At 35.1% G+C, this 12,272-nt stretch overlaps 2 protein-coding genes and 1 non-coding gene across 3 annotated transcripts; 1 reads left to right on the top strand and 2 right to left on the bottom strand.

Moving 5' to 3' along the window:
* Window positions 2,968-8,877, top strand: LOC105172890 (probable LRR receptor-like serine/threonine-protein kinase At2g16250). Its single transcript, XM_011094495.2, has 4 exons — window positions 2,968-5,422; window positions 6,733-6,861; window positions 7,078-7,100; window positions 7,798-8,877. Exons 1-4 carry the CDS (start codon window positions 3,471-3,473, stop codon window positions 8,418-8,420), a joined length of 2,727 nt encoding a protein of 908 aa, XP_011092797.1. The 5' UTR covers window positions 2,968-3,470; the 3' UTR covers window positions 8,421-8,877.
* Window positions 9,024-9,095, bottom strand: TRNAQ-CUG. The gene has a single exon. It is a non-coding gene; the product is annotated as a tRNA-Gln (tRNA).
* On the bottom strand, window positions 9,491-12,019 carry LOC105172889 (AP-3 complex subunit sigma). The gene is made up of 7 exons (XM_011094494.2): window positions 11,745-12,019; window positions 11,558-11,600; window positions 11,385-11,446; window positions 11,125-11,221; window positions 10,428-10,498; window positions 9,899-9,990; window positions 9,491-9,809 (listed from the first exon to the last, which is right to left on the bottom strand). The coding sequence occupies exons 1-7, from the start codon at window positions 11,811-11,813 to the stop codon at window positions 9,752-9,754; spliced, it is 492 nt and encodes a 163-aa protein (XP_011092796.1). The 5' UTR covers window positions 11,814-12,019; the 3' UTR covers window positions 9,491-9,751.

Genomic DNA, 12,272 nt, shown 5'->3' with positions numbered 1-12,272 from the left:
TATATCTAAAAGAATAAATCGTTAATAACTTAATTTTATTATTAAATTAATAAAATATTTTCATGAATTTTTTTGTATTTCTATTGTACTTATTTATTATTTAACTTTGAGTCTGTAAAAAAAATAAAATTTTAACTATTTAACCCACTAATTATATAGATATTTTTTCCAATTTTTTTAATTAAACAAAAATGCAAAAATACTAAGAAAACGAAATTCTTTGAACTAAATAAATATATATATATAATGTACGGGCGATATTATTTAAATATTTAATTATAGAGAGTAAGTGTTATATTTGTTAATTTAGAGAAATAATTATTACATAACGTATAGTTGGGGGGGGGGGGGGGGGGGGGTGTTTGGTTGTGTCTTTAGTTTATTGTTGTTGTCGTCTGATAAAATTATAAAAGACAGATTTTGTGATAATCCCATCAAAGATATTAATAGAATAATTTGGTTTGACTGCCAAAAAGGTATTTGACCAATTCTTCTTCTTCTAATAATAATAAAAATAAATTGTTACCACTTTTATACTTTTTCAAAAAGGCAACAAAGCTTTTCTCAATATTCCTTTCACTTTCTTCTCTCCCCCCCTCTCTCTCTCTCTATATATATATGGGAATGGGATAGAAAAATTGCAAACAAATAAATAAATAGTTTTTTAGGGTGGAACGAAATTTACATATTAATGACCTATATTATATATATTATTTTCAGTGTCTAAGAGACTTTAATGAAGTTATTATTTAAATCATTCAATTCTCATTTTAAATTATACTATTGTGTATTTTCATGTATTTCAATTTTTTAAAATTTTTTCCATCTAAATATAGCATAAGTTTTTTTTATTAAAAAAAAAGTGAGAAAAATTATATTTATATATGTGAGTTTTTCTTTTGTTTTTAATTGATGCATGCCTGTCTATGTATTTTTAATTTTGTATGGATTTATGTGTAGAAATTAAAATATATTTGAATTAGTTAATAAAATTATTATATTTTATATTGAAGTACATATTGGCCTATATCGTCAAATTAATATATTTTCAATGTAAATACGTATAAGCAAATATTTTTCAAAGTACGAGCGATAAAATATTATTAATTGAAATAAATTAATTACAATTATTCATATCGGATATCAATATCTAATAAAGTTATTACAACAATTATACTCTAATCAATAATATCAAATACATTAAATCTAATCAATATCTATTATTCAATATAAACAACGTACCTATTATTCAATAAAAAAAATATTTCATATATAAAATGAGATTCGAACCCATGGAGTTTCAACACTTGAGATTGTATGAACTGATATTGAGATTGTTTCCAATGAGGTATTGGCAATTTGGCACAGCCACCCACATTTTTTATTAATTTCCTACCAACACTTGAGAGAGCATTAGTTTATGTCCACTGCCTTCCCACCAACTGTTAGATGCCCACTCTTCAAACCCAACTTCCACTCATTACTGTTCTCTTCTTCACTTTTAAATGCAACTGTTTGCTGATGTTATCAGATTATGAGTTCGAGTCTTGTAAAATGTGATTTTATTTTAAATAAATAAATTTTGTTATTTTAATTTAATATAATATAAGTTTATTGATTAAATTGATGTATTATTTAATTATACGTTGAAACATAATGTCTCAAATGTAATATGAATTTAACTATTAAATAAATGTCCAATTTCAAAACATAAAATAAATTAAATAGTTAAAAACATAGTCTGTACTACCGGATGGGACACAATCAACGCGCGTGCAAAGTAGGAGCGTAGATTTACAAGATCATTGGTGAAAGAAAACTGAGAGTCGGGAGATACAAGAAAAAGTGCAGTATTTTAGGAATTTCACAGTACGATAAATCAATAACTCACATAAAATAACACAAATATTTACATGTCCGATGAGACTCGAATTCCTGATTTCGAATTTATTTATGTAAACTCAAATTTAATGTTAACCACTAAACTGAGATATCATTTATAAAAAGTTGAAAATTTTGATACACTAAATTGTCTTATGAATGGCCGAATGGTACAATGGGTGAGAAAATTAAGGAAAAAAAATAAATAATTCATAAAACACACTAACTTACCATAAGTTCATATTTGTTAAAGATTGGCATTTATATTCAACCTTTTGAATAAATAGCTCCCTAAATTAAGGAATTCTGAATATGTTATGACATGTGTGTCTGTATGTGTGTGTGTGTAATAAAATTGGACTTAATGATTCACCAATCAATCAATCAATCGTCATCATGTATTAATTAATATTTTTTAAAGGCGAGTAGTGGTGATTACAATGTGCAATAATAATTACTTAATTACGACACTGCAATTCACTTATTTAAAAAGTATTTAATTTTTGTTTTAAAATAATTATATTTACACCTTATAATTTACTCTATTTATATAAATAACCCACATCTTGTATCTATATTAATATAAAAAGAAAAATCCCTCAATACCTACAAACGGTGGTCAATGATACCGCCGTACTAATTTTTTGTGATGTAATTTTTACTGGATTTTCGCACATAATTTAAAAGAATCACTAAATTAAGAATTATAATAAATAATTTTCTATTTATGCACGTTTTATTCGCATTATATAAAATAACATGAAGCATTTGAGTTTTTATTTCTATTTAAAATAATTTTTTAAAAAATAATTACTTTTTTTGAATAATAAAATTAATATTATTGTTGTTATTAGAAGGGGAGTAATTTTAAGCTTAGCTGTATTGGGCGGGATTTTCGGCAGTCAAACCCCCAATGGGAGTCACACTGCCTCCCTTTTTCAGTCAGACCCGAACCCGAATAGAGTGGTCCATCCATACCCGTTTGGTGCCCGTCTTAGGTGACCCGTTTCGGCGGCCGCCGGCGAAAGTTCTTTTTTCTCTCTAAAGTTTAAAAAGGAAAATAGTTTCACCTTTTTCTGCGCGGTGGTGTCCATTTTAGAGAGAGAGAGAGACTGGCCTCTCACTTTCTCTCTCTACTACAGTCCATCATCATCACTATTACTGCTCAATATTCAGCATTCACTATTCTCACCACATTTTTTCTCTCTCCCCACCTAAAACCCAGAATTTTGACTTTTTTTTAAAGGAAAAAAACCCTTTTCTCTCTCCTCCGTCAGCCGGAGCAAAGTGAAAACAATGAGGAGAGAGAAGAGATTTTTTTTTGCTCTTTTGTATGTTTTGTTTCGTGATTACAAAAGGGAATAGAGTTTGAAGAAGGATCAAACTAATGCTTTGATTCGTTTTTCGTGGAGGTAAGCTTCAAGGGGAGTTTTCGCTGTTCTCTAATATTTCTTAAGCTGCGTGTATGGAATGTGCGCACCTAGAATCCCTAAATTCCGAGTGAGTGTAGCAAACACCTGTTGTTTGTATGTATAGATATGTGATCATGATGGTGATTTTTCTTGAAGTTCAATGAAGTTGGAGCAGAAATGGTGGATCAGTGGAGCAGGGTAGTGTTCATTTGTTTACCTTTGTTTTTCTTTCTGTTTGGTCATACATTTGAGCAGCAATTCTTAGTCTCGAGGCAAGAAAGATTGGCGTTGCTTCAGTTAAGATCTTCACTGGGGTTGAGGGCTAAGGATTGGCCTATAAAATCCGACCCGTGTACTTCATGGGCGGGTATTCAATGCTCAAATGGCCGGGTTACTGGAATCAATATTTCAGGGTTCAGGAGAACAAGGAGGGGAAGTCAAAACCCTCAATTTTCAGTGGACGCCCTCCAAAATTTGACTCTTCTATCTTCATTCAACGCCTCGCATTTTAGATTGCCGGGCTCAATTCCTGACTGGTTAGGATTGCAGCTTGCCTCACTCCAACTGCTTGATCTTAGGTCTTGTTTGATTAATGGGGCTATTCCATTCACTCTTGGCAATTTAAGTAGCTTAGTTGAACTGCATTTGTCTAATAACAATCTTACTGGTGTAGTTCCATCTAGTTTAGGTCAGTTATTTGGGCTCTCTGTGCTTGATCTTTCGCAGAATTTGCTCACAGGGTCTATTCCGGCAACGTTTGCTGCACTAGGGAACCTTACTTTGCTGGACATGTCTTTGAATTTCTTGTCTGGAGTTATTCCTCCTGGAATTGGGACTTTGTCTGGGTTGCGGTTCTTGAATCTTTCAGGGAACAGTTTGTCTTCTACAATACCTGCCCAACTCGGTGATCTTTCTAGTCTGGTTGAGCTTGATCTTGGATTTAATTCATTGTCAGGGTCAGTGCCTGCGGAGTTGGGAGGGCTGGGAAGTTTGCAGCGAATGGTACTTTGGAACAATTTTCTTTCAGGACCATTACCTGTTAATCTCTTTCCTCCTTTGACTCGGTTGCAGTTTGTGGTTCTGAGTCATAATGCTTTCATTGGTGAGTTTCCAGAAGTGCTGTGGTCAATTCCCTCGTTGCGATTCCTTGATGTGTCTGTGAATAACTTTACCGGTGTAATGCCTAGTGTCAGTTCAATCGCTAATGGAACTGTTGCCCTATTTAACATTTCCCAGAATTTATTTTATGGAATTCTTACACCTGTAATTACAACGTTTGGTTTTATTGACATCTCGGGCAATTACTTCGATGGTCCAGTTCCGATTTATGCACGTGGCAACACATCTCTTAGTAGGAATTGCCTCCGAAATGTGACTAATCAGAGGACACGGACAGATTGTGCCGCATTCTATGCAGACAGGGGTTTGGTATTCGATAACTTCGGAGAGCCAAATGTCACTCAACCTCCTCATCCTCCACCACAATCTGACAATAAGAGCCATAAATTAGTTATTATTTTAGCTTCTGTTTTGGGAGGTATTGGGCTTATTGGATTTCTGGTAGTGATAATTGTACTGCTGTTTGTATGCATGCGCAAGAGGGATACGACAAACCAAAGAGGTAACGGCGTGGGCCCTGTTCCAGCTGGCGAAATTCCTGACCCTGGAGTATCGTTGAACTTTTCCACTCTGGGAGATGCCTTTACATATCAGCAGATTCTTCAAGCCACCGGTGAATTAAATGATGCAAATCTGATCAAGCATGGTCATTCCGGCGATCTATTTTGTGGAAGACTTGAAGGTGGAATCCCTGTAATAATAAAAAAGATAGATTTGCAGTCATCAGTCAAAAAGGAAGCATACATGTTAGAGTTGGAGCTTTTTAGCAAGGTTTCCCATCCTAGATTCGTCCCTCTCTTGGGTCATTGTTTGGAGAATGAGAATGAGAAGTTTCTTGTTTACAAACACATGCCAAATGGAGACCTGTCCAGTGCTTTGTTCAAGAAAACAAATCCAGATGACGACAGTTTACAATCACTGGATTGGATAACAAGACTAAAAATTGCAATTGGAGCTGCTGAGGGTCTGACTTACTTGCATCATGAATGTACTCCACCACTTGTTCACAGGTACTACTGAATTCACACTTGTTAAACTTTCGACTTTGAGCTATTGCCGTACAGAAATAAAAGATACTCTTGCTTAAAAGTCAAGAATTAACTGTTGACTTTCAGCTGATTGCCTTATTGATTTCTGTGTTGTACTACAACAAAACACAGGAGATTGATTAATGAGAAACAATTGACCAGGAGAGCATAATTTTTTCTTTGTTTAGGTTTATTCGTTTTATTGCTAAATGTGCAAGATTTGTAATAATGCCAATGTTCTAGCACTATTACACAATTGGCATTGTGTATGCATTTTATTGTTATTCTGACATAAGCTATTTACCAAAGCACGTAAAGTAGAGGGCTGCATTTTATATTTTAATTTTAAGTAAGTGTTGTTGAAACTATGGTATAAGCTCAAGTTCTGATATTACAATTATTGTTATTGGTTTTTCCTACCATTTAGGGTACTAATGAAGTGCTTGCTGAAATATGTTAACCAAACTCCAACAAGTTTTTGACAAACTTGGACTATTGCTGCAATTATGACTTATGATTAAGTGCATCCCTTCAAGCGAGACAAAAATCTTGTAAATAAAAGGTTTTGTGGGCATCCTGTTCTTCCTTTCGCATTTTGGATGGTGCCCATCCGTTTAACCATTGTCTTGAGCCAATTTATGTTCTCAACTGGAGTTACGTTGGTCTTATAAGAAATAGAACTGAGTACAAGTTGGAGAGGTGCGGCAGTTTTTCAAGTAAACAAAAAATAAATAACACCACATACTCACTGGAGATAGTTTCAACAGCTGGGGTACAACTACTTGTATATTTATTTAGGAAATGCATTGAGTTTTCGATGTTCCTTACTAAATATATTGGTAATTCTAATGAAACAATGTTTTTCTCTTACTTTTTCTTTTTCGTTTTTTTATGAGTTTAGGCTCTTGAAGGCTTCATACAAACACTCAATTATTGTTGTCTGCTGTGTTTCTTGGTTCTTTTCAGATGCCTGCTCATTCGTTGCTTGGATGGCACTAGGATGAAGTTTTGTATTTCTAAAATTCGAAACTCTTAGAGTAGCTAGAAATAAGAGGAAATGTAAGAACTGGAGAAGAAGTTTATTAGATAGAAGGTTCCAGTTCTCTACTATGTAATCTTCTCGATCAGTGTCTAAAGAGCTCGGATTGGGTTTAGGCTGCCATTTAGTTTTGGCTCTGTATCTATGAAATCCTTACCGGTGATACCTATGTTATTGATAAATTGTGTACTGCATCTGCTTAGGCACTCTAATCTCCCACAAAAATAACATTTACGTGTTTGTATTCTTGAAGGGATGTTCAAGCCAGCAGCATACTTCTTGATGACAGGTACGAAGTCAGGTTAGGAAGCTTGAGTGAGGTTTGTGCTCAAGAAGGTGACAGTCATCAAAGTAGGATCACAAGGTTGCTGCGGTTGCCACAGTTAGTATTTCCTTTTGTGATCCTGAGTCCTGACAGTTGAATATTCTTACACTTGAAATTTTAATTCGTCGCATGTCATTTATACTTGCAAATATTTTCTGCTGAATTTAGAATTATTCAGTATGAAAATTACCTTTTTCCACTTCAGGTTTTATGTTAAGATTCTTATTTAGATGCTTTATTCAGATTGTGACTCTTTTTTTTCCTTATATGCAGGACATCAGACCAAGGTGTTTCAGGTATATCTAGATCATTTCATTTGATTTTTGTTTTGTTACTACCTTTTTCGTGCCTATGAGTTAGAACTCTGAATTCAGGCCTATTCTATTTTGGTAATTTGATTACAGAATTTATTTCTTTCTGTATTTGTGGAATATGAGTGTGACTGTCCTCCTTCGGTGCTGCAGACTTCAGAATGGAATTCCACAACATGCTTTGATTAAATATAAACTATTAGTTTTGAAGTTATTGCCTATCCTGATGATGCAGGAGTAGAATGTTTCGTCATCTTCAAATGAATGACAATGCAGTTTAGATTTTTTAAATTAGAAAGCCGAAGCTTGAAATATTTTGCTATATGTTCGTAAGAACCCATAGCTCTCGAGCAATCTGTCACTGACTTATTCTTCTGAAGTGTAAGAATCGACTATTCTGTGTTTTAGATGGTTGATTACAAACTACCCTGAAACGGCCCAACTAAAGAATCATTATTTTATTCGTACTCCTATGTTTTCCATGGCTTTTCTTGTTTATAGCATCTGGTTCATCTTTTGTAAAGCATATGACCTTTGATTCGCCGAGCAATGTCACCAATCCAAGTTGCGGACATTTAATAAGATCATTAAACATGCTTCATAATTTTGTTTATTGACTCCAGTTTTCCTATTTCTTATTCATAGAGTAACGTTCTAACTATTCTTCTGACTTCATGACCAGGTTCAGCGAACACAACATGTGCTTATGATGTATACTGCTTTGGGAAGGTTCTGCTCGAGCTTGTAACCGGTAAGCTGGGAATTAGTTCCTCCACCGATCCCACCACAAAGGAATGGTTGGAAGCAACATTACCTTACATTAGCATATATGACAAGGAGCTCGTCACAAACATCGTGGATCCATCATTAATCATAGATGAGGATCTCCTCGAGGAAGTCTGGGCCATGGCTATTGTTGCTAGGTCTTGTCTAAATCCCAAGCCTGCTCGTCGGCCCCTAATGAGGTACATCCTTAAAGCTTTGGAAAATCCTCTTAAGGTTGTAAGAGAAGAGCAGACTAGTTCAGCCAGGCTTAGAACCACGTCCTCTAGAGGCTCGTGGAATGCTGCTCTTTTCGGCAGCTGGCGACATAGTTCTTCAGATGTTGTGGCCACGTCAGCAGCAATGACTTCTCACAAAGGTGAAGGACCAAGCAGTTTTAAGCAGTCAGGAACGACGGGTTCCCAAGGGAGCGGTCAGAATGGGGAGGGGAATGGTCACTCGTCTTCAACTAGACGGCAGTCTAAGGATATCTTTCCGGAGCCTTTGGACGAGCAGGATCCAGAGAGATTGCATGAGGATTAAATAGGGGAGTAGATGGTTTCTTGATTCTTTGCCAATAATTATGGCAGGCTCCAGATTTTGATGTCTTCGCTGCTTAGTGTCCTGCTGTACATTCTCCTCCCCTGTGATGTATGCTGGGGATAACAAGCCAGATTCATGATCAGTTGCATTCCTTGGAAGTTACTCTGTTTCTTGGACGAAAAATGGACGTGAAGCCAATGGCGTGTTTGTTGCAAGAGTGACAGCCAACTGTTTGCAGATTTAGAAGAGTTCTTTTCTTTCTTCTTGTTTAGATTTGCTGGGCAGGTTTTAGAAATAGCAAGGGTCGGATGGTGGTGGTTCTTTTGTTCTTTGTTTCGAGGCTTGTTTTTGGTTAAACAAGCTGCAATTTTTTTGTTTTTTTGGCTGTAATTTACATGTTCTATCTGTCTTTGGTGAAATGTACATTTTATGACATTTTGGATATGCGTCTTCCAATTTGGAAGGAGAAAAAGAGCAGAAGTATATTGTTCATTTGTCTAATTAGTTTCTTTCCTGAATAGGGATGTACGAAATGCTGGATGCCCTCTTCAAGTCTGGTAATAGAAATTGTGTGAATTGGGAGGGGAAAAAGATATAGAGTTTAGGTCCCACCGAGATTTGAACTCGGGTTACTGGATTCAGAGTCCAATGTCCTGACCACTAGACCATGGGACCTTCTTGTTTAATTTTGCTATATAAACAATAATCACTGCACCTATGCCCAAGCGTAGTGGGCGGATTAGTTTAGCGATTGTTTGGCATCTCATCAGAACGAAAAAGAAGAGTAACTAAAATGAATTTTTTTTACGTGATTCGGTGTGAAATAAAATACTGATAATTGCTGATATGATATAGTTTCTTGCAGGTAGTAAGATATGTTGGGGTACTTTTTCTTGATCTTTAGCCTACTCGAATGAATGAGATGAAAATAATCCGACAAGCAAGTTAGAGACCATAGTCTACTGTAGGAAATATAGGAATTGTTAATAACTCTGTGATAGACTAAACTAGCAATAGAAGTATGTGAGCACCGTACCAAAATGCTATGGGTCCGGTGTAGTTCATCTTGCTGAAAGAATAAAGATGGAATCATCTCATTCAAGGAATGTCTCACTCAACAATGTTGTTCTATTGCAGGGACATGCCCCGCGATATGAAATATTGCTTGTTAAAGAAAACCATAAATCAGCATTCACAGAAAGTAGATGTCAAATATATCTTCCGAGTACTGTTGAGATGATGCTGGGATTGAGATAGATGGCAAAAGAGGTCTCAATCGCTTTACTTAACATAACTTTGTTAAAATCAAAGAAGTTACATGCGTTCTGCTGCTATCGACCCTGCCAACCAGGAATAGATGGAATAATTGAATTTGAATTCTTTTCCAGCCTGCAAAGAATAGATAGGTGGCATCAATTAAAATATCTGATCTTTTCTTTCTTTTCTTTTCTCTTTCGAAAGAGAGAGCAAGAGATTACTTTGATATGTCTTCAACCGCCATCACGACGTCTGAAGAACTTGTCTCAAGCACTTGGCCACCTAATATGATCTCATCTAAAATTGTATGCACCTAAAAAACAGATAACAGAATATGAGTGCCTCTGCTGTCACCTAAAAGGCTAAAAGTACTCAGAGATTCCACATGCTTGCCTTGGTACTCAGTAGAACATGAAAGGAGTCATTTTGTTTGGCATGGTGCAGATAGATATTGAATGATAAGTAGCAAAATCCACCTACAGCTCTTCGCTTATAGAAACCAGCTTAAGACAGTTCATTTCCAGGTGGCCTCAATAAATTTCTCCCTTTTCATGTAACCATTGATGAGCTAAGTAGAAATAAAAGTCTACAGATATGCATGGCATACATGATCCTTGTGAACGACCCCACCAAATATAGTTGAACCAGAATAATCAGTCAAACAATTGTATGTTGAATCTCAATTTAACTCGCTCCTAATATAAAATCATGTAGGTAAATACTTTCATAATGATAGCAGAATAAACTAACCTTGTTAAAATTGAACACTATGTCAAGCTCACACACATTACTGAAACACTTGTCCAATGTCTCCACGAAAACTGTCATAACAGAACTCAGATATCAAACTAACTAATAAATGAAGTCATCTTAATGAACAACAGCACTATCCGCAAGTTTCAAAATATAGAAGAAAACACTGGCGAATTTTTCATTTCTTGCCATGGATGTGATGACCTAAAACCATTCCCAAAATGAATATATCCAAGATACAGCCAAAGTGACTATGCGTGGAGAATGCTAGAAAAATAGATATATTGAGAAAACAATTTATCCCTAGAACTGAAAATATCAATAATTCCCTAGCACAGCTTAAAAAAATAGATAGAGCGCATCGAAAACTCGAATTATAGAAGTAGCCTCAACTACAAACGACGGAATAAAGCTCTTTACATCTCCTTTCAGTTACCAAAATAAGTTCTGATATGATGGATGCTACATTATCTTATACTTAATTCAGAAGATGATCTAGTGAATCAGCTGAGTCATTGGCTGAAGCCCTGTGCTAGAATCACCCATCCTCGTTTCTAGTTCTTCAATTATGATCTATCAATTATTTTTAGAACAGTCCCAATTATGCAGAAATTTAAAGCTACAGAGTTTTTTTGGGGAAATGTAAGTTTTTAAAGCTATAGAGTTGGACGAGTACTTAATCGACAATGCATACCTTGCATGAGATCTAGCATTGCAAGCTCATTCTCAGAATTATCGAATATGAAAACAAAGTACAATGTTGCAAAAGTTTTGTACACAAGCCGTACATCCTGCAAGTTGACGATCATAGCTCTTCAACAAACACCAAGCACAATCATAAACAAAAAAGTGAAAAGGGAAGAAAAGAAACAAACAAACTAATTTCAAACACCTAATTGGTTGCACAATTTTGCATATGTTGAAACAAGAAATTGAAAATTCACAGAAAATTACCGGCCCAAAGAGCGAATCCACTTTAACAAAATTACTGACATTCTCAGCTCTACTGCATAAAACTGCAGACAACAGCACAATTAATTAATAGTAGGAACTCAATTATAATAAAAAATTGGAAACAAATACACATCCGTTTCTTTCCCCAAGTAAAATAGAAACAAAGAACTGACTTTTGTAAATGCTTCGAACCAGCTCCTGCTGCTTCTCCACAGGCTAATTTTACACCGCGAATTAAGATCGACCAACAACATCCAAAAATCAGCTAAAAAATATTAAAGAACAGAAAATACAAAGAACATATCTCAATGACGCAACACATCAAGAGTAATTTCTTAACACTAGAAGAATTCTGGTAACCTGAAATTCGTAGAATCTGATGAGGCGAGGCTTGCCTTGATCGTTCATTATTATCACTCCCCGAATCATTGTTTTTCGCTGACTCCCTTCCAATTCACCTCACACCTCTCTCTCTCTCTCTCTCTCTCTCGAACGTGAGTGAGTGTGAGTTGGGAGTAAAGGGAAAGTCGCACTTGGAAAATTCCTTCACGGTGAGGACCTGGCGGTTTTAATTAGGCTGGTCTCGAAGTATTTTTAGGGAAGTATGATGAAATGCGATTGCTGAAAAGATGTTTTGCAGAAAGATTGCAAAAGTGTATCAATTTATTATTATCTTTTTTATTATTTATGTTAAAGTTTTCATTTATAACTATTACAAGTTTTTAACAACATATATTTTAAAAATATGTTTCTTTTATTTTTTAAGAAAGGATAAAATTCAGTTACATTATTTTAAATTTATGATATATCAGTGTAGGATAAATAAAAAAAGTTAAAATTCACTAAAATATATATTTTATACGTGTTTGAGGTTACATTAATAAGTGA

The sequence above is a fragment of the Sesamum indicum genome, linkage group LG10 (assembly GCF_000512975.1).
Source record: "Sesamum indicum cultivar Zhongzhi No. 13 linkage group LG10, S_indicum_v1.0, whole genome shotgun sequence".
NCBI classification, from domain to species: Eukaryota; Viridiplantae; Streptophyta; class Magnoliopsida; order Lamiales; family Pedaliaceae; genus Sesamum; species Sesamum indicum.
Note: the sequence above shows the minus strand (reverse complement) of the source record. Positions and strands in the feature narration are given on the sequence as shown.

What these genes read in the sequence shown, in the direction of transcription:
- LOC105172890 (XM_011094495.2), top strand. Translation starts at nt 3,471, where the DNA reads ATGGTGGATCAGTGGAGCAGGGTAGTGTTCATTTGTTTACCTTTGTTT. An exon ending in AGGTTGCTGCGGTTGCCACA is followed by an intron (nt 6,862 to 7,077) that starts GTTAGTATTTCC and finishes CCTTATATGCAG; the next exon opens with GACATCAGACCAAGGTGTTT. An exon ending in ATCAGACCAAGGTGTTTCAG is followed by an intron (nt 7,101 to 7,797) that starts GTATATCTAGAT and finishes CTTCATGACCAG; the next exon opens with GTTCAGCGAACACAACATGT.
- LOC105172889 (XM_011094494.2), bottom strand. Translation starts at nt 11,813, where the DNA reads ATGATTCGGGGAGTGATAATAATGAACGATCAAGGCAAGCCTCGCCTC. An exon ending in AATGCTAGATCTCATGCAAG is followed by an intron (nt 10,499 to 11,124) that starts GTATGCATTGTC and finishes CTGTTATGACAG; the next exon opens with TTTTCGTGGAGACATTGGAC. An exon ending in GCGGTTGAAGACATATCAAA is followed by an intron (nt 9,810 to 9,898) that starts GTAATCTCTTGC and finishes TATTCTTTGCAG; the next exon opens with GCTGGAAAAGAATTCAAATT.